The sequence below is a fragment of the Orcinus orca genome, chromosome 9 (genome assembly GCF_937001465.1).
Source record: "Orcinus orca chromosome 9, mOrcOrc1.1, whole genome shotgun sequence".
NCBI classification, from domain to species: domain Eukaryota; kingdom Metazoa; phylum Chordata; class Mammalia; order Artiodactyla; family Delphinidae; genus Orcinus; species Orcinus orca.
Window position 1 is genome coordinate 28,820,250 of NC_064567.1, and position 19,760 is coordinate 28,840,009.

A 19,760-nucleotide genomic window follows, 5' to 3' on the forward strand; every position below is an offset into this window, starting at 1 on the left:
GAGAAAGAGAAGTCAGGAAATTTGGAGTCTTTACAGAGACAACTAGGATTAAACTTGGCTCAACTGATGACACGTTTAGCTTGGCGGGAAAGGAGTTGGTAGGATGAGAGGGTAACACTGGTGTCCCATGTCTTATACCTATAGGCTGGAGGAAGTTTGAGAGTCCTGAATGCACACTTCTGTAAACATTCTGAACAACAGTTTTTAAGCCACACCTGGGTGTGGTATTTAAGTTAGTGTAGGTATTGTATTTGACATTTTAACTCTTGTTTTTATTAGTCTACCTCTGTTTCTTCCCTCCCCCTGATATTCTTTAAAAGCTAGGAGGGTTCCTGGCTATCTCTCTACAAGTTTGACTTTACGATCCAGTATAAGCATGCTTTAATATTTTAATGTCATCCCACTCCTAGGACTGGTCAGCTTGCATTTATGCACGTATGTATGTATGTATTTGTTTATTTATTTTTACTTTGTCTTTTTACAAACCTTTTCCTCCATGTTTCAGTAACTTATCACTACATTAAAAAACTACCAAAAAACTTAGCAATTGAAAACAGCAACAAACAATGATTTCTCGGGCTTCCCTGGTGGTGCGGTGGTTAAGAATCCGCCTGCCAAGGCAGGGGACACGGGTTTGAGCCCTGGTCCGGGAAGATCCCACATGCTGCGGAGCAACTAAGCCCGTGCACCACAACTACTGAGCATGCACTCTAGAGCCCGCGAGCCACAACTACTGAAGCTCGCGCACCTAGAGCCCATGCTTCGTAACAAGAGAAGCCACGGCAATGAGAAGCCTGCACACCGCAATGAAGAGGAGCCCCCGCTCGCCGCAACTAGAGAAAGCCTGCGCGCGGCAACGAAGACACAACGCAGCCAAATAAAGAAATAAATAAAAAATAAAGTAAATTATAAAAATAATAAATTAGAAGATACAAAAACAATGATTTCTCAAGATTCTGTGGGCTGGCTGGTTCCCATGTGGTATTGTCTGGGGTCACTCATGTGGTGCACTCAGCAAGGAGCTTAGCTGGGGCTGGACTACACAGATGACTTCACTCATCTACTGACTCTGCCTGGCTGGATGGTATGGGTCTAACTAGGCCTCTCCTCCACTAATGCTTCTTTTGTTGTTGTTGTTTTTTAATTTTATTATTATTATTTTTTTGGCTGTGTTGGGTCTTCGTTGCTGTGTGTGGGCTTTCTTTAGTTGCAGTGAGCGGGGGCTACTCTTCGTTGTGGTGTGTGGGCTTCTCGTTGCAGTCACTTCTTTTGTTGTGGAGCACGGGTTCTAGGCGTGTGGGCTTCAGTAGTTGTGGCTCGCGGGCTCAGTAGTTGTGGCTCACAGGCTCTAGAGCGCAGGCTCAGTAGTTGTGGTGCACGGGCTTAGTTGCTCTGCGTTGGCCTCTCTTTCTCTCCACGTAGTTTCTTCTCGTTCAGTAGCCTGGTCTGAGTTTCTTTATGTGATGACTGGATCCTAAGAAAATGGAAGCTTCAAGGCCCAGAAGTTACACAGCAGCACTTTAGCTGCATTCTGTGGGTCAAAATAAGTCCCAGGGCCAGCCTAGTTTGCAGAGGAGGGACACAGACTCTACGTAAAAGTGGCATGAATTTACAGGAATGGGAGGAATGTTGGTGGCTGTATTTGCAGGCAGTCTACTACTCCATATACAGATAACTGATGCCAAATGAAATATTCTGCTCGAGAATGGGTCCAATTAATACTCTGAGGCTCTTCATCAAGTTTAACCTTTAGCAATATTATATAATCTTTATGTGGGAAATAGTATAGTATAAATTATAGTTTTATATAAAACCTTGTACCCATTGAAGAGAGAATTAATTTTCTTTTTAAGTATAGACAAGAGTGAGCTTTGAGGTTTGAATTTTGGGCATGTGGGTTTGAATCTTGGCTCTGCCACATACTAGCAGCAGGATCCTGGACAACTTTCTCTTTCTGTCATGCACTTTTCTTCTCTGTATTTATAGGATTATTGTGAGGATTATATGAGTAAATATATATAAAGTGCTTAGGAGTCTGGCACAAAACAAATAATAAATATCAGCTTTAAAAATATAAATTATCATTACCTATTATGTAACATAGCAACACTTCTTTGGATTAAGCCTCTTGGAGCTGCAAAGTTTTCTGTAGTCTTACTAAACGCAATCACTAATCCTGACTATTTCTCCTGCCTCCCCACCTCTTGCCAAGTAAAAAGGTAGGTGAAAAAACTGGTTGATTAACAGCTGCTCTAAAGAAGTGATTTACCAACTTTTAAACATTGCAATCCCTATGAAAAAATATAATTTACATTGTAGGCCAGGACACTGTAACCTATTCAACCACACTTAACACTGTACAAATGTGTCATGAAACAATACTTATCCTCAAGTTGTGCTGTGAACTCTGATGTTTTTTGTTCTATCCTATTTCAGTGAATCAACAACAAAATGTTGGTTGTGACCCACTATTATTAATTTCATTACCTACTGAAGGGTTCTAAGTTACATATTATGGTCATTGGATATTCAACACACTTTCAGTCCAGAAATTGTTTCAAGTGTGGTGCTATAAGAATATAGCATATGTCATTTTCATATAGGCCAATTTGGTTATGGAGCAAAAAACTTTTTTCACAAATATGGCCTGACCTCCCTAATCAAGAGGCTTCTAAATTCTTTCAGTGGGACCTGAGGAACTAGGGGAAGCATGGTGACAGTACATGTTGTATTTTGGTATCATAAGAAACAAAGTGCCTTGTTCGTTTGGAGCTAGATGGACTAGGCTGGAATTCCAGCTTCACAACTTACTACCTTATATGTTTGAACAAGTGATTTAACCTCAACTTTGGAGTCTTGGTTTTTTGATTTGTTAAAGCAAAATACAGATCATATTGACTTCGGTTGAGTTGTGAGCATTAAATGAGAATACATTCCCAAAGGCCCATCAAGGTCCAAGCAAAATAAGGCTCTCAGAATGCATTTATTGCTTCCTCCTCCTACCATGGAACACAAACTTCCAAATTCATAGCTATTACTTAAGTTCTGTGTTTTATATTTTTGCAGGAAAGTTAAGACTTGGTAGAAGACTAACTATGGTTAGACCCTATTATTTCTTTAATGCAATTTAATTTCTACAACCATGTATTGTTCTGACATTCTACCTAATAATAGTTAATGATGAGAGTTATAGTTATTAATTATTCTGGAATATGTATCGGAATTATGAAACTATTTTGTGTTCTCAAGTTTTGGATAGTGGGACTTGGATTGACTTCTCAATTAACAGCACAATCGTGGGAAAAGGTGTGTACAGGAGAAAAACATTTCTAACTGTCGGGTTCCTAAATAAATGAAACAAAAGTGAGGTGCAAAATACAAGCACTACCTTTCTCCTTGGGTCAGACATTTGGGGTTACCAACGTTCTAGCGCTTCGACAGGTAGTATTTTCACCGTAGGTTAGTTAGCTTTTAAGGAGTCAAAAGGAACTCGCCTACGACCTTACGTTGAACTGACCGTCTCGTATACCCTAGCTGGTGGACTTCTAGAATGGGACTGACTACTTTAAAATTTCTTCCTTTAAGGTGGGGATTATGGAAGTGTGGGTCAAGGTGGCGTGTGGTAGAAATAGACGATACCTATCTGCCCTCTTCTGGGGTGCGGCCGGCCGCCGCCCCTGCGGCTCCCACGTGGCAGGTCCCGAAAGCGCAGCGCAGGCGGGGGGCGGGGCCGCAGGGCCCTCCCTCTCAGCTCTACGGCCCCTCCCTCCGGCCTGCGGGGCGACCGTTAGGTCCTCCACCGCCAGGGGGCGGGCGCGGCTTCCCGGCGGCGGGGCCCATTGGTCGCGGCGGGGAAGTGAGGGAGGCGGCCCAGCGGCTAGCTGGCTTCCTCTTGGCCACTCGCGGGGGTGAGGGGAAGCCGTAGGAACCCGGGAGGAAGCGGAGGAGCGAGCGGGAGGCGGCGGTGGCTCCTGTCGACCTTCGGCAAGACTGACCGCAGGGAGGCCGAAAAGCGGGCACGCGCGGCGGAGAGGCGGGCGGAAGGCCGGTGAGACGCACGGGGAGGCGGACGGAGCCGCGGCCGAGGGCGGGGAGGATGGAGGGAGGCTGGGGGCAGCCGGGCACCCACCTTCACCTTTATCCTCTGCTCATCCCGCGACCGCCGGCCCGGGGTGTGCCCGGGCGTACTCAGGTCGTCGTGGCGCGTCCCGCCGAGGGCAGGGCGCGGCAGGACCAGGGCACCAGAGCGTGGTTGGCCGGGGGTCCGGGCCGCCGCCCCCGCGCGGGCATCCCCAGTACGGCGGCCAGTCCGCGGAGGGCGGGGCGGCCACTGCACCTGGCGCTCCGGCCTGTGACTGGCACCTGGGGCGCGCGTCCGGCTCTGGGGCTCCCGCTCGTGTTGGAAGTGGGGGCCGAGTGCTCTAAAGAGGCGGGGATGGAGTTGTAGGTTGCATTTGAACTCTGAGGAGGGCGGTCTTGGCTCACTTGTAAAGTTTTAGTGTCTTCTAAGTTGGAAGTACTTTTTATTTTTAAAACCTATGTCGGCCCATTGGCATTCGGTGTCATTGATGGATGTGCTGTTCGTTCCTTTTTTTTTATTTTTCTTGTTTTTTCCCCATTTGTTTGCCGCTGTCCTCACAGTTTCTACCATATGTTACGATTTGTGACCCTAGATCTGAATAATGAGTGTTGGACTGACGTTGAGATTAAGATCTCCAACTGTAATTTTTTGTGTTTTCATCATCCTCTACCTTTTGCTTTTTAAAATTTCGTGTCATACAAAACTATTTAATTGACAGAACCTTTTCTTTGTTTCTTTTTATTTGGCCTAAAAGAATATGAATACAATGATCCTAGATACTAGATTGCTTACTAGGCACTGTGTCAAGTGCTTTCATATGCACATTTATTTCTTACAACCCATAGAGTAGGTCCCTTTGTGTATCTTTCCCAATTTTACTGAGAAATTATGAACTCCCATAGAGGTTGAGGTTGATGCTGACAGTAGATCCCAGACCCCTTGAACTCTTAACCACCTTTCAGGACTAATGGTATGCTGTCACATTTTACAATTTTACGTGAAGGGAAACCTTAATGTTATTCATACAGTGCATCATTGAGTACAAAGGGATCTCCATTTAATTTAGAACATACAAGTTACTAACTCATGCCATTCAGCAAGAGATTGGCAGAATCAGCATCCGGGTTGGTCATATCATTAACTATCTCTTTTTAAAAGCTGCCAGTCTCTTGAGTTCTCTGTCAGTTTACTAATTAAATCACAGGGTTTTTTTTTTTTTTTTTCCAGTGTATACAGGTGTGAGAAGCTTTGTTTCACAGATTCTGTGTAATGTTTTCTCAGCTCTTTTAAAGACTAGCATTTCTTGATAGTAAGAAATAAAACGAGTTTCATGCAGTGATTCTCAACCTGGGGATCTCTCAGAATCACCCATAAATGAGGGTTTTTAAAAAGGATGCAGTCAGCGCCCCCTGCCCCCCGCCCCGCCCCCAAATCCCCAATGGAGGGGGCTTCTGTTTAAAAGGGAGTCAAAATAAGACTGAGCACCACTGGGTTAAAGTGACTTTTTAAATAAACTTAATATATGTTACAATTAAAACAGAATTACTAACTAATCTTTTCATAATTAAAGAAGATACATTAAAAAGGGAAAAGTCACTGGAAAGAGGGTCAAAGGACAAAGAGATTGTTGAATGGTGAAAAGTAGTCCCTGTGGGGAATCATAAGAATGTTATTTTTTTTTTACCACATATTTTAGGTCTTAAATGGGCAGTCTCAGTATTCAACAATTTTTACATTCATTTAGACATATGAGAGTGCCTATATGTGCCAGTAATTATAGGTAAGGTGGATACTGTGAATAAGGCAGCCTGGGCCCTCACAAAGCTAGTGGGTTGGCCAAAATGTTCGTTCGGGTTTTTCCATAACATCTTATGGAACTTTAAAAGGTTTTGTGAATTTTATTCTGCTCCTAAAATAGAGCCAGCTGATGTTCTCTCAGAGGAGGAAATTGTATTCCACTGCCTCTAAATTTCCACAGTTTACCCCATCAGTATTCTTTCATTGTCTCCTTCATCGGCCTGTTTGTTTGATTCAAGCTATTTTATTACTTACATCTGCCTTATCTATAATCTAATTAATTTTCATCTGTTCATTATTTTTCTAGTCTCTGGTGAGTTTTTAAATTTCCTTTAAAAACTAAATTTATTCCACATAACATAAAATTTACCATTTTAAGTGTACAATTCAGTGACATTTAGTGCATTCATAGTATTGGGCAGTCACCACTTCTGTTTAGTTCTACAACATTTTCATCACCCTAAAAGGGAACCTCATGTTCGTTAAGCAGTTACTCACCATTCCCCAACCTTTGGCAACCACTAGTCCGCTTTCTCTGTCTACAGATTTATCTATTCTGAATATTCCATGTAAATGGAGTCAAAATAGGTGATCTTTTGTGTCTAGCTTCTTTTACTTAGCATTATGTTTTAGAGGTTCATTCATGTTGTAGCCTGTATCAGTACTTCATTCCTTTTTATGGCTGAATAATATTCCATGTATAGACGCATATTACATTTTGTTTGGTCATTCATCCATTGATGGACCCTGGTGGGTTTTTGTGTGCTAGTGAGAAAAAGTTATGTGGACGTCTGTAGCTATGAGTCTGCGTTAATTTTCATCATAAGTTCTGCATGGCTTGTTTAGATAGTATCATGGTTAGCAGGTGTACTACTTGACTCTCCATACCATTCAGCCTCTGCAGTTAGTTGATCATTAAATGTGTATTGAAGGACCTGTGCTTGTATCGAAGGACCAAAAAATGAATTTTTTAATTGGTTCAGAAAGTTTTACACTAGAATCTTCTTACTACCAGTTCTCTGCAAATGGCTGCTAACTTGCATCTCCAGGGCCCTTGGGCAGATGGAGCCACTCTGCTCCTCCGTTTCTTCACATGAAAAGTTTGACTGACAGAATTATGTCTGCCCTGGTGCAGTGAAATTCTGCAGACTACTTAAAGACCGTATAAACGAAGTGAATATATGGGGGAATTCTAAAACATTCAGAATAGGAACCTGTAACATCCCATCTAATATAATGTAAAATATTACAGTTACATGAGGAGATGAAGATAGTTTACTAGTTATACTCCTGTAAATTTGTGCCTTTCGTCTCATTTTATAGCGATTTGTGAACTAGACACTTCTTTATCCTGCTTATGTTCAACTTCTTATAGTTAACATGTAGTTTTATTTTTGCTGTTGTACTCAATAATGTCTGTTTCTCCCTCCCTTTCTTTCTTTCCATCTACCCATTCATCCATCTTTCTTTCTCCTCTTGGATGGTATAGTGTAGCATTAAAGGAGGTTACATTACAGCTGTTTAATCGACAGTTGTGGAGCTCTGAAGGAGCAGATGGAACAAAATGTCATTTTGTCTTGTTTTCTGTTTTGGGTATGTTTGTACTGTCAGTTACAGAAATCTGATCCCCATTTCATTTCTTCAACTGGATTATGACTTTTTAAGCAAAATTCTGCTTTGGTAGAGAGGAAACTGCAAGAAAATATTGGGACAGTTTTAATTTTGCACTCTGTTGTTACCATTGCAAACAGAAGTTCGCTTTGCTTTGTTCCTCAGCACATTATTTCCAGATTTATTCACTGCCCACCTCTCCCTCCTCACCCCAGCAGGAGACCTGGCCCAGAGTCAGGTTGATTTCCATTCATTGTTAAGGAAAGAATGAAGATTCTTGTCCTGTGAATTTTTTTTTTTTTTTTTGCGGTACGCGGGCCTCTCACTGCTGTGGCCTCTCCCGTTGCGGGGCACAGGCTCCGAACGCGCAGGCTCAGCGGCCATGGCTCACGGGCCCAGCCGCTCCGCGGCACGTGGGATCTTCCCGGACCAGGGCACGAGCCCGTGTCCCCTGCATCGGCAGGCGGACTCCCAACCACTGCGCCACCAGGGAAGCCCTTGTCCTGTGAATTTTACCTTTGGGCTTTTTTGGCCTAGATCTGACTTACTCCCCACCACTACCCCAAACTTCTCTGTGTGTTTGGATTGGTGTACTATTGGGCTGAAGTTCTCACATCTAAGTGGAATGAGGATCGCCTGGGGAGTTTCGTAACCATGCAGGAGTTTTAATCCTCACTCCACGGGATTCTGGGCTCAGGAGTTTGCCTCGTAAAAAGCCCACTAGTAATTGTGGTGCCCATGGTGTGTGTTATTTTATAGTTAGGGATTCAAAGAACCAGATGTGATGTTTCATTGAATCTAAGATCTTTGTAAGGTACACCATTATTTTATTACTTTTAACCACAAAAATGTGGTTGTGAGCCTCATCCTGATTTAAAACTTGTTAAAATAAGGGAAGTAGTATGTATCTTGGAATCAAAATACAGAGTGTTAGGTACCTGAGAAACCACAAGTTCCTCTTGTTATGGTAAAGGGTTATTACGAAGCTATGGGATAAAAGAATTATAATGTAACAATTCTTTAGACCTTTTACTTTGTAAAATTTGTTTATAATAGAGTTTAATATGTGATGCCTGTACTTGACATAAGTTTGTAACGAAGATTATACTGATGACTTTGTTTTAAAATGCAAGGTAGCTGGATCATAGGGTGTAATGCACTCCAATTTGGCCCCATATTATTTTCATCCTACCCATTTCCAGTCTTTCACATGTTGGTGTTTCAGATCAGGTAAGAAGTCTTATTTTTAAGCTTCTGTGTACTTTAGCGATTTCCATTTTGTAATCACAGTCCATTAAAATATTTACTTAATGTCACGTTGACATTATTGTGGCTTGATCATTTGATTTCTTTTTTATCACTTTTTTTCTGTTAGAGAGTTCATAGCCCTCATTAATGCCAGCTAGCTGGTTATATGCATATACACCAGCCACCTACTGTCCTATAATGAGTAGTTTTAGGATGTTGTGGTGGTAATTGGTATCAGCACCAAGTCTGGGTCAGAGTAAACCTGAACTTTGCTTGCCAACTTAAATAGAAACACCATGGTGGTACATTGGGTCCTGAATGAGGGAATATCTGTAGATTAGGACAAATCTTTGCTCATCAATGAGAATTCATTGAAGAGCAACCCCTCCTGCTGTGGTGTTTCCTTAGTGACATCATTTTGGCAAACGAAATATTTTTGTCAGGAGAAACCTGCTTAACTATGTTAGATTTGGGATGGGGAAAGCTGAGTACGTGTCCATTTAGTTTCTAATTACTTCAGGTATTGATATTTACAGAAAACATGGTTAAATGCCTGTTGATCAAGTGAAATATTTCAGAAATCTAATACCAAATTTCTGAAGAGGAAAGACTGTAGGTCTCTAGCAAATTCACATCACAGTGGTGGAAGGAGTTGTCCTCTGGAACTCTCAGTGTAGGGTGAACACTGTCGCAATAGTTCTGCTTTTAGAGGGTAGTGTGCATGTGGTCTGGCAGGCTTGATTACTTCTCCCTGCACTAGTCACTGGGGCCAAGTCAGGACAGGCAGGGCACTTGAATGATTAGCAGGGCTCTTTGCTAACTGGTTTTTAACTCGAGGGACAGGTTGGGATGACAGTTATAGTTTGTCGTGTCTCATTCTTAAGAGAATGAAGTTTTATCCAGCTGCTGCAGAACAGATGGAAGTTTTCTGAAGTGTTACTCTCTCCAGGCACTGCCAGGAGAAGCAGATAAAAACAAAGGATAGCAGATTATGCTGGGTAGACAGACTGTGGAGGAAAGCTAAGTGCACCCAGAACGTTTTGCGGGGAAGGGTGGGGTGCCTTCTGGTTCATTTGTGCTTTTCCACAGTATGCTTTTAATCCTGTTTCTGAGGCCCAGTTAGATATTAATCCTCTTTTTAATGTAATTTCAATGTGTAATTTCAATGTGATGCTATTGTATTAAGAAAATAAGTAATGGTATTAGTTCAGAAAACTTATAAACCCAGGGTTAGATCATTCGTATCCTTCTCTTCTTAAGGTTTTCAATAGAACATTAACGTTTTCTTCTAAAAGATTTATTTATTGGTTCTATAGAGCCATTGTTTAGAAGTTTTTGGTCTGTTGCTCTGCAGTCTCACCTTTTTGAAGGCCATTTTGCAGGAGATTGGATACATTTACCTTTTCCTCAGTGATCTTTGGAAAAAGTGAATATATTCTTGGCACTATAGAATTATACAGATCTTCTCCTTTCTTTACCAAATACTTTGTTTTTAGCTCCTTTGCTTTTTTTTTTATTTTCTTCTAGTCAAAATGTAAGATTAGTTTAAAAACCTGGGATACTTTTCTAGTTGTTATGTAGACGTCGAAAAATTTCCCTTTCACCATATAGGGTCATACTTACACTTTTAAGTGTCTGACACATGTGTGTTAAAATGGTAGATTTTTTTTTTTTTTTTTTTTTTTTTTGCGCTACGCGGCCCTCTCACTGCTGGGGCCTCTCTCGTTGCGGAGCACAGGCTCCGGACGCGCAGGCCCAGCGGCCATGGCTCACGGGCCCAGCCGCTCCGCGGCACGTGGGATCCTCCCGGACCGGGGCACGAACCCGTGTCCCCTGCATCGGCAGGCGGACTCTCAACCACTGAGCCACCAGGGAAGCCCCAATGGTAGATTTTTAAAACATCCATTCTCTAGGATTCTATATCAGAGTCTCCTACTAGAACTAAAATACTGTTAAGGTAGTAATTGGATTTTTTTTCTGTTGCTTAACAGAAAACACCAAATTCTATTAAATTCACAGTATTTATAACACGGTGATAGCAGCTCACATATCATACTGAGTGTTTGAATGTTAAGATTCTTTCAAATGAATGCAGTCTTCTCACCCTCTTCATTTTGTTATTTCAGAAATGTATCCCTCCTGGTGAAGATGTGTGCATAGTGGCATCTGGGGGAGATGGGTACTTGATAGCAGTCTGCACCTACCATAGTGACAGCTTTCTATTAAAGCAAAGATTTCTTAAAACTAAATATTTGGAATTTTAAAAATTGATCAAACATCAGGTGCACAGTTACCCGTCCCCCCTTCTCCCTTTTTAAGCCCATCACAAAAATAATCACTTTTAAAGACTTTAGAAAACAGTTAAGATCTTGTCACCATCATTTTACAGTTAATGAAATGGGATATAATAAGATTAATTTTCCCTGTTTTTTTAAATGTCTCCTGGGATCATTTGGAAAACATTCCTAGATTTATTCCCATCTTTGCTGTAGGTGGACAGCTTCATCTGTAGGAAGGGAAGGACTTCTTTTCTCTTGAAGAGGATCCATTATATTGCTTCTCACGGAGTATATGCTTCTTCCATGAAGAGCAGTTGATTATGAAAATGTATGGTGAACACGTATAGAACACAGAATTCAGCATTGTCTGATTTGTCCTACTTCTGTACTAGTACTTCTAAGAGGACCCATAGAAGCCTTATGGGAATTGTATAGCCCACAAGTAGCCCAGCAAGAAATGTTGGAATATTAGAGCATGGTCAGGAAAGTTTTTTATTCCTCTATTTTTAAAGTTTTTAAAATTTAAGTTCATTTTTTATTCCTTTACCTCAGGTTGGCAAATTGTGACCTATGGGTCCACATGGGTCATGAACCAAGACTGGCTTTTATATTTTTAGGTGGTTGGAAAGAAAAAATCAAAAGAAGAAGAATATTTTGTAATGTGAAAATTTTATGAAATTCAGATTTCAGTGTGCATAAGTAAAGTTTTATTATAACACAACTGAGCCCATTTGTTTCCGTATTGTGTATGGCTGCTTTTCAGTTACGACTGCAGAGCAGAGTAGTTTGAATCGACACTATACGGTCTACAAAGCTAAAGCATTTACCGTCTGGCCCTTTTACAGAAAATTGCCAACACTTGCTCTATTTTATTTACATAAATGCAGGTATTTTTTGCAAATAGTTTTCTTTAAATACCATACTTTTGTTTGTAAGCATAACATTAGAAGAACTTACCCTTGTGACTTTTAGCTGCAATATTCTTTTATTTCAGTATTATATCATTTTCCTCTTTAACTGATCTGGGACTGAAAATTTAGTCGCTTACATTTTGATCTTGAGAGGTGGTCTGGGTTCTCCAGAGAAATAGAACCAATAGGAGACCGTCTATCTGTCTGTCTGTCTGTCTATCTATCTGAGATAGATAACTATCAGAAGGAATCAGCTCATGCAGTTGTGGAGGCTGAGAAGTCCCAGGGTCTGCAGTTGGCAGGCGGGCGTCCACAGGCCTGAGAGCTGGGAGAAGTCAGTGGTATAAGTTTCAGTCCAAGTCCAAAGGCAGGTGAAGACCAATGGACCAGCTTGAAGACAGCAGGCAGAAAGAGCAAATGCTGCCCTACTCAGCCTTTTTTGTTCTAGTCAGGTCTCCCAATGGATTGGGCAATGCTCACTCACTTGGGGAAGGCAGATTGCTTTACTCAGATGTTAATCTCATCCAATAAGACCCTCACAGACACACCCAGAATGTTTAACAAAGTACGGTATCTGGGCGCCCAGTGGCCCAGTGGAGTTGACACACATAAATTAGCCATCACAGGGCCTAAATGTACTTTGAGTCTATTTGCTTGTACTTTTACCTTTTTTTTCCCCCTTAGTCCTCTTGAAAAGCCCCAGTTCAGATGAATATTAGAATCGTCTGTTGATTGTCAGTTGATTCATTTAAAATTGCTGTGCAGGAGGAAAAATTTTCTTCTACCCTTCTAGGTTCCTCTGCCTGGTCTAAAAATTAAATTAACATGAAACAGATTAGCAGAAAATCAATAGTTCAATAACATGTATACATGGGGGAGACCCAGGAAAACTGAGTCCTTAAATACTATCTTCCGCTAAAGACTAAAGAGGAGGGATGTAGGGGGTAGTGGTTTGGGACTTCAAAGGGGAGGAAGGCAATTCACGTGGAGATGGAAAAGCAGATGTTTGGTAAATGTTTGCTGGGTCTTGCAGTGGCAATGGGACACCTAGAGGAATTCTAACAAACATTTTGCTAGGTTCCTCCCTATCCACACATGTAGTTCATACTACAGTTATCTGTGGTGATAGTTCCCTTCCTGTTACAGACCCTCTATAAATTCTTTAGGCAGCTAAGGGGGAAGGTCAAAGAGTCTTTTGGGCCTTGACTGTTTCCAGCTCAAAATAATTAACACACCAAAGAGACATTTGGGGTTGCAAATTTTGTTTCCTTACATTGCTGTTCGGCCAGCACTGAGTTAAAAGTGGATTGAATGGAGTGTATTTTTGGAGTATAATTGGTAGTATTTTCTTCTGGTTTAATTAAGTAGTCGTTTGTTAATATTAAATGTATCAGTGAGTGTGTCTGTATACTTCATTTTCCTTTGTCCTTTCTGTCTTGGACGAGTGTTCTTTTTTTTCTTTTTAAATAACTGCATCCTTTAAAGGCAGTAATACAGTTATTGGATTAAGAGACCACAGGAGGCAAGGCAGGTGACGTTTCTGGAAGACAGATATGGAGTACAAAAAGGGGGCGGAGTAGAGTCATGCGACGATCATTGTAAAAATAGAGTATGTTATATACATATTTGCACCATCAGCTTTCAACTCTGAAATAGTATTTACACTATTGTTACAATCCTGGTTAGAGAACAGTTTTTCTTTCAAAGCTCGGCCTGATGGCAAATGAAAATTTTGGGTGAATTCATAGTCCCATGAGGTTCTTAGGCTGCATAGTCCAAGAGGAGGGTTCCAGCTTCTATTTCATCCATTTTAATTTCATTTTAATTTCAGTATTAAAAAAGTATTTAAATTTGGTTTTACAAAAGAAAATTCTCAAAGGAGGGAAAAAAAAACCCAACCACGGCCACGCTGTGTATTCTTTCTTATTTTACAAACACTAAGGGCTGCAGCCCTCTGCTTCCAGGCCAACACTGGTGGCTGAAGAAAAATCTCACTAATGATGGTTTAAAACAAAACAAAACAAAGCAAAAAGACACAAAGACAAACCAAACCGACCTGATCATGGCACACTGACCCTGTGGGGCTGCCTCTCCTGCCCTTGCTTCTGACCCCAAACTCAACAGGACTATTTTTCTTCTGGGGCAGGGCGTTTGGTATTGAACCCTCTTTAACCTCCTACCCCGAGGAGGTGGGAGGGGGAACCCTTTGGCTGGGACACCATGTTTCCTCATTATTTGCAGGAAAGAGTCAGGGCCCTTAAGCCAGGTGTCTGAGGAGGTGGGATGAGGAAAAAGGCGGAGTACCGACACACAGGCGGGAGGGAGCCCGGCTGCACAGGCCTCGCCCAGTTCCCCTCAGGCCGCATCCACGGGGTGGGCCTCCTCTGGGGCTCTGCGAACAGGATGGGGCCTCAGCCAGGGCCCCGGGGGAGGTGGGGGTGCCCGGGCAGGCATCTCTGCTCCCTTCCCAGCTCAGCGGGATGAGAGCAGGACACAGGCTTTGGGCTCCACGCCCCCTACCCACAGTGGGGACTGACGAGTGTTCTAACACACATGCTTAGTCATTTTGACAACCCATCAGAGCCCTAGAGTGGCTAGTTGGCAGCAGGGATTAGCAATTCCCAGAGCAATTTGCAAAAGCCAAATTGATTGACATGGAATTTTGTCAGGAAGCTTCTCAGAGCATGGCAGGGAGCTGCTGGGAAGTGGAAGGGAAGTGGAATTGTTTATAGTATCAGCTTCTTACTTTCCCTTCACGTGACCTTGGACAAATCCCTTGACCTCATATATAATGCCATAGGGCTGATGGGAAGATTACATAAAATAAGAATGTGTGTGACTTACTCTGCTGTTTGCATTATTTCCTAGTTTTTGTTAAATGGTAAGACTTTCCCATCCTGGTGAATAATTGTTTTTATGGCTTATTTTGTTGATATAGAATGGGCCCTTCTAATTTACCTGATGTAGCTCGAGTCCACTTCTCAAGGAAGGAGTGAAAGTGTCACTTGACCTGTGTTTTTGTCTATTGTCCTGAAGTTGATTGATTCTAGGACAATACCTGTTTTTTCAGGCCTGAATTTAACAAAACTTCATGAATCAGACCAAGGTAGACAGCTGGGCGAAAGGAAATGTTTAAATTATAAGAAATTCGAAGAAATCTGGTATGTTGATCCGAGACCCTAATTCAGGTTCTCTCTTTCAATCCAGGTTACTTACTAAATTAGCGTTTACCCAGAACGGTGCTTCCTTGCTCCAGGCAGCATGATGGCCCTGCTCGCAGTGGGCTCTGATGATTGTGCACTTTACATGTTACAACCTGATCTGGCTCAGTCATTGATCTATAAAACACTGAAACTTATTGTCTTGACCTAGACTACACTTTTGGGGGGCAAAATGTATTTTACAAATGTATTTCACAAATGTGCTATTAGGGTTTTTGTTTGTTTGTTTGTTTTTAATCTGTCTTAAAAACACTCTCCTCCTACCACCCATATTCTTATTTTGGAAATGGCTCTAATTTCTATATCTCTGCCTTTTAATTAATATATAAGAACAATTATAAAATTTTCACCTGTTGCCTCTGAATTAAAGGGCTCTGAATTTTTAGCAGAGACCTTTTTCCTCCTTTTATTGCTGTGTTCATTTTCTCTGGACCTTTTCTACCTCCCCTTGGTTGTTGGAGGTTCAGTTTGAGGTATATACCAGACTCCATTAAGGTGGTTTACTTCCCCCCCCGCCCCCCGTCCCCCAAGATGATTCTACGTAAAGATTTTCTTTGTTTTTAATGTCCTCCTAAGAAGACAAGTTAGGAATGATTTGGAATTAGCATATTGTAAACAGATACTCCTTGATTTGCTCTCAAATATATTCAATACTCTTTCCTTATGCCGATTTACACTCTTGAATCATTAATTTGCTTCTTAAGCAAACTAATTAAAAATGTGTCGTGGCTGAGATTTGATGAGATTTTAATTTAGAGATTTTATTAAATGTTATTCTCTGAGAAATTTAATGGAAAACATGAATTTGGCTAGACCATTGTAGTTGCTTATATTGTGGTCTTACTAGTGTTAAGTTTAGAAGCAGGCTGGTTAGGCAGTCCAAACAAGGGGTAGGTACATGAGGCAGTGATTGTAATTGTACAGGTGTGACCTCCTCGGCAGGTAATGGAAACAGTGAAATAGAACATCAGGTGTCTGCTCAACTGCTTATCACTCTCCCCCCAAAAATTATCGCAGGCCATGTTCACATAAGAGTGATGTTATTTTGGAGTGTTAGCTGGGAGGAAAGACATATATGTGTGTTTTGAACATAATATTCAATCTTGCTGGAAGTCAAAAGAGGATTTATAGCTCGTTAGGGTTTTCATTTGAGAAGCCAAGATTTTTTTTTTTTCTGCTTTTATGTGGTAACTTGTGGATACTTCAGTATCTCTTGTTTCCTGGATACTTCAGTATCTCTTGTTTCCTTGTAGCGTTTTCCTGGCCTGTGGCTAAGTAACAGTGTCTTTTCCTATTATGTGGAAGGTGTTCAGATAACTAACAAAGGAAATCAATAATGCTCAGTTCAGTACTGGTATAAATATAAATGTTGATATTTTCTTCAGGGTAGATTGAGCAGAAGGAAAGGGAGTTCCCGTAAGAACATTGGTCCTTTTAGATGCTCACCACCTCCACCCCCGATAAATCCTTACTGGTGAATAAGAAAACTGGATGTCTCACTCCCTTTCAGTGTCCTTCAGGAGTCTGCCATTGTTTTCATTTCAGTCATTCTGTGCATTACTAGATCAGACATCAACATTGAAACACCAGTACTAAAATACAGTCTAAAATAAAGAAATATATATTCTTGATTGATGCAATTCATTAATCGAAATTTTCTTTGGACTACCTTTCCTGTACAATACATTGAGTAGACTGTGGAAGCTGTCTAGCTGAACTCGAGCATGAATTTCCTATCAAACTCGTATACTTGCTTTCCCATTTTCTTTTTAAAATTTCACCTATCTTGAGTTATTTCTTAGGGGGGAGCACACAAACATATACGCAGATTTTTTTTTTTCCAGTATCTATTTCTTGTTATTATTAGAATAATATCAGATTACAGTTTCTTCATTTGATGTATAACATACACTGTCAATAATGATGATTGCTGGAATATTTAAAATTGCAGTTCTATAGATCTGAATATGTTCTTTCACAAATTTAAATTGAAAACATGAAGAGGAAGAGGACCCCTGGTATTAAGATAAGGTGCCTTTCCTATAAGTGCTTATCATAGTGACACCTGAATTGTGTCATAGGAGTGAGCCCTAGAGCAGGAGCCAGCAGACCTAAATCCTCACCCCATTGCTGCAGGTAATTTGTTCCCTCACTAGATAAGCAGCTTAACCTCTTTGGACCTCAGCTGAAAACTGGTGGTTTGGAACTAAATATCAAAAGTTTGTTACAGATGCATAATCACTGAGAACAGTAAGGCATCATTCTGTCCATGCTTGATGACAAGTTTTCCCTCCGTCCTTCGGTTAGGGAGCGGGAGATAGAGCAGTTTTAGACACACCCTCCTCTCCGGAGCTCTTATGGCCCAGTGGAAGGAGACAGGCCCAGTGCTAAGAGCTTTTTCATTAAATGTTAATATTGGTAGAATACTTAGAAATGTCATGACATTTACTTAATTAGCTTAATATATACACTCCAAATCAAACTCAATCTAGGGAGGAATGCTCATTCTAGACCTAATGCTGTTTGCCTTTTCTTTTGATTCTAGGAGCTTATTTAATGAAAAGTGCCATAGACTGAAAAACCAAACATGAGGGTAGCAGGTAAGATACTTACTTCAGTAGAAATAATTTTGCTTTTTGTATAACCTGTTTGTTTAGTAATGACTGAATGAGAGGGTAAATAATCATTTTCTATGTTGAGTGTGACTGAATATAACAAACTAAATCATTATTTAGCCTTTTTACTTTTTTAGGTAGTTGGCAAATCATAAATTGGACGTTTAGTGGGTTCTACATAAGTTTTTGGGGGACGCTTCTGTTGAAATTATTTATGCTAAATATTTTAAGTTATGGTTTTTAATGTTTACGTCCTTATACATTAAGCTTGTTTGCCTAATAATATAAAAATATAAATACATATATGTATAATGTTCATATAAAGAACGATTTTGATAACTTAGGGAGGCTGATTTTTATTTTTGCTAAGTTGTAGCTTGTTGAGAAAAATGAATTGTGAACTTTAAAAGCTTAAATCTTTCCTATGTGTGTACATAAATTGAAACTAGTGTACGTGAAGAATTCAGTAAAATGTCTTTTGCGTAAATGACTGTTGTATTTGCTAGATCAGGTTTAGCCTGCATAAGTGAGGTTATGTGTAAGGACATCTGTTCCTTAGGCAGCATACTGAGGAAATTTAAAAATACCATTTGGTGTTCGTAGTATTAAGGTAGTTACCTTTATCAAAAGACAGATCCATAAATAACAGGAGAGGCTGAGACCTCTTCCTAACTATAGTGAAAACAAGTGTGATCCCTCCACCCTGCCCCTCTAGCACAGCCACTGTGTAGAAGAAATGCACACTTTACATAGAAATTTCTACTAAGTAGTGTGTGTCCATCATAGGAGACAGCTTGTCATTTCTCAAAATCAAGATAGTCATTCTTTTAATTATCATCTCACCATTAAAAAAAATTTTCTTATGGGGGCGTCTCTAATGGTATGGTTCTAAAAGTACGTTACTTATTTAAGCATGGTGATTTGAAATAAAGCAAGTTTCTCTTTCTCATGTAATTCTACATTCATTCTAGTTGAAATTAACTTTGTCATCTAATCCATTTCTCTGATTAATTAATACCAAGATTAATTGATGAGTAATTATTCACTGAGTGCTGATGTTATATTTGACACTGTTCTTAGTATAGGTCTCAAGGGAACTGCCTTTAATGAAGGAATAAGGAAGATTAGCTATTAGTTTATTGATTGTAGACTAATTAATCTCTTCTAATTAAAAAAAAATCCTGGTTGCTTTGAAATATCCTTATAGCCATTATTCTTACAGTGAGGCATTAATATCTCAAGTTTATGCTTTTTGGTTTGTGAAAAATAGGGACACACTCAGATTAGTACAGTCCATGGCTGGAAGTAGGAGGGAATCTCATGGGTGGAATGGGAACTGTGGTGTGCTGTGGGTAAGCCCCTCCCAGTCCAGAAGTGGATGGTGACAGCTCTGGGGGAGCCCCTCTGCAACAGGAGGTCCAGAACCCTACCATTATGGAGGCTCTGCTGGTCTTCACCCGCCTGCCCCTCTCAGGGACCTTCTGCTTGTTCTATCACCAGTTAGTTTCTCCGCCTCTAAATTCTCTGTCTCTTAGAGCTTTTGTTTCCTCCTACTTCCTTTGATGGTTTCTTATACTTCAGTAGGTCTTGGTTTAAAACTAAATTCTGCCGCTGACTAGTTATGTGACCTTAGGCAAGTGATCTAAATTTTTGACCTTGTTTTCCTTATTTGTAAAATGAAAAGAGTGTCTTGAAAGGCTGTGCAAATGAAGTTGTGCTAATAAGGCACTTAGGTCTGTAGTAGGCACTCACTAAATGGTGTGTGTATATTTTATATACATGTATGTATATGTAAATATGTTGTATATTGTTTAGTATAGGCTTAGGTTTAGCTTGGTATTGAATTTAGTCCAGAACTTTTGTGTATTATAAACTTGGTATCTTAATCACTGTAATATTTCAGTCTTGAACAATGAAGGTTTGGTACATCTGCTTTAAGGGACAGGGAAAGATTATTTGCACACGCCCATGATTGCTAGAAAATGAGATGTTAAGAC

At 40.6% G+C, this 19,760-nt stretch overlaps 1 protein-coding gene across 2 annotated transcripts in view; it reads left to right on the top strand.

Annotated features, from left to right (window-relative positions):
* Positions 1-3,877: 3,877 nt before the first annotated feature.
* FAM3C (FAM3 metabolism regulating signaling molecule C) overlaps positions 3,878-19,760 on the top strand; it is a 61,647-nt gene continuing 45,764 nt past the window's right edge. Inside the window, exons 1-2 of one of the 2 annotated variants that reach the window (XM_004265513.3) lie at positions 3,878-4,048; positions 17,694-17,748. In XM_004265513.3, coding sequence (XP_004265561.1) covers positions 17,736-17,748 — 13 coding nt within the window. In that variant the 5' untranslated portion in view covers positions 3,878-4,048; positions 17,694-17,735. The remainder of the gene's footprint in view (positions 4,049-17,693; positions 17,749-19,760) is intronic. The other variant, XM_049715229.1, reaches the window with a different exon arrangement.